The sequence below is a fragment of the Sinocyclocheilus rhinocerous genome, unplaced genomic scaffold, assembly GCF_001515625.1.
Source record: "Sinocyclocheilus rhinocerous isolate Xijiao unplaced genomic scaffold, SAMN03320098_v1.1 scaffold232, whole genome shotgun sequence".
In the NCBI taxonomy this organism is placed as follows: Eukaryota; Metazoa; Chordata; class Actinopteri; order Cypriniformes; family Cyprinidae; genus Sinocyclocheilus; species Sinocyclocheilus rhinocerous.
In genome coordinates, this window is record NW_015641295.1 from 226,580 (window position 1) to 228,845 (window position 2,266).

The following is a 2,266-nucleotide window of genomic DNA, read 5'->3' on the forward strand; positions in this document are numbered from 1 at the left end:
TGGATTATTTTAACGATCTCCTTGCTACGTTTCTGAGCCTTGATCGTGTAAGGATCCTTGCTGTCTATGGGAGGGTCAGAAAGCTCTTGGAATTCATCAAAAATATCTTAATCTGTGTTCCGAAGATGAACGGAGGTCTTACAGGTTTGGAACGACATGAGGGTGAGTACTTAATGACCGAATTTTCATTTTTGGGTGAACTATCCCTTTAAGTACTTTTACAAGCAAGTACCTCTTAAGTACAAATCTGTCTTTACAACTTTCACTTGTACTGGAGAAATATTTGACCAGCAGTATCTGCACTTTCACTCAAGTAACAGAGTTGTGTACTTTGTCCACCTCCGCCATGATACCATTAGCTCAATATAGTATTTATTCATTCATATATACATTTATGATAATGTAAGTCAGAGACTCACCCAGAGGAATGGAGTCCATGCCCACACAGAAGGTGTGGAAACCTCGGTCACACTTGTCACAGAACATCATCTCCTCCTCATGGTGCGGCTGCTCGCACACGGTGCACGTCTTGCACTCCATGCACTGCCAGGGATACATCTTGATCTGGGACACCAGCTCCACACTCATGTCCAAGCAGGACGGGTGACCTGAGCACAAACCCAGGCCGCTCATCATCTCCACTATACTAAAACCAGAGTAATCCTGACACTTAGGAAAGGAGATATCATCTCTTTAATCAAGCCAGCCTCCAGTGAACAGTTCGAGTTGGAGCGCTGACCGTCTACTACACTGAAGAGAAATGTTTGAGGGAATGAACACTAGCAGTGTGCTTATATAAGGATATTGCAAGAAGTTAAACATATCTCAAAGATGTCAGCTAAACTGGGAACTAAACAGATACTAAGCTTTGCATTAGGAAGTGAGTTTGGACTTACCGCTGTTCTGACACTGGGAGCAGTGGATGAGAGTCTCTGGTTTGCCTTTCTTGTTGGCCTCCTTACCCTTCTGACATATGCCACATATAGCATTGGGAATGACCTTAGGCTGCAAGGGCAGAGTAACGCTATAAACGCCATGGCAACCAAGGTCATACACACCATGTGATAGTATGCTTGAATCAAAACCACTATGATTTTTTAAATTAAATTAGTATACTAGAGTAAACTGGATGCAGGATCTTAGAAGGTATTAAAATAGCCTAATGTTTAAATTTTACGAATAGTTAATGCATATAAATGTATAAATACACAAGCAACAAAGACAAAAAAAATCTGTTTCACATATATCAGGATAAAACTCATTACCGTTCAAAAGTGTGGGGTAAGCAAGACTTTTTTTTAAAGAAAGAAATAATTTTATTGAGAAAGAATACATTAAACTGATGAAAAGTGACAGTAAAACACATTTATAATAGAACTTTCTATTCATCAGAATCGTGACCGTTTTTCACTAAAATATTCAGCAGCACAACTTTTTACAACATTGATAATAATAAAAAATGTTTTCATGACACTGAAGACTGGAGTGATGGCTATTAAATAGACAACTTAATTTAAATTGTAATTATATTTCAAAATATTACCTTTTTTCATTTATGTATTTATTTTATTACATAAATGCAGCTTTGGTGAACATGAGACTATTTTCAAAAGATTTTTGAAGAAAAAAAATATCTTACTGACCCCAAACTTTTGAACAGTAATGCATATAATTTACAGTATTTATATCAAGACTGACATACAAAGGGACCATTTGAATTAAAAATCTCGAAGACCATTTCAGTAAAACAGAAACACGCAGGAAAACATTTAGCAAGGCAGAAAATATTGCATTGTTCAAAATTCATGTACTTTGGATAGAGGAAACGACAAAACACAGTAAACTACTATTACATACATATTTGCTACATCATGAACAAATAGGTGGTAGCAAAAGCCAATTTTAAAGAGGAACATAAGTGCATAAAAAAATCAAAATAGCACCGAAAAAGTTTGTTTCGCTACTTAGACTTTCATTCAGTGCTCACAGCCATTAAGAAATCTCTCTACAGTCTAATTTCTTTAAAACCTCTTTATTCAAAAGGTTACTCTAAATACTGACATGTCAAAGGCCCTACCATAAAAACCATTCAACTGAAAAGAGCAGTGACAACATTGTGGAAAAACAAACTAAAAATGTAAAGAGGCAGGCCAGGCTACAGGTTAAAGACACGTTTAGATGTTAGTGAAGCTCACGGTTATGTTAACGGAAGGACAAAATCCTTCATTCTGTCACAGTAGGAAAACACCAGCTGAACTAAGAGTAT

At 36.6% G+C, this 2,266-nt stretch overlaps 1 protein-coding gene across 1 annotated transcript in view; it reads right to left on the reverse strand.

Annotated features, from left to right (window-relative positions):
* The window catches only part of LOC107754742 (PHD finger protein 10-like), a 56,688-nt gene that overhangs the window by 43,737 nt on the left and 10,685 nt on the right, over positions 1 to 2,266 (reverse strand). The window contains exons 10-11 of the mRNA XM_016571310.1: positions 897 to 1,005; positions 420 to 608 (exon numbers count right to left, since the gene is read on the reverse strand). Coding sequence (XP_016426796.1) covers positions 420 to 608; positions 897 to 1,005 — 298 coding nt within the window. The remainder of the gene's footprint in view (positions 1 to 419; positions 609 to 896; positions 1,006 to 2,266) is intronic.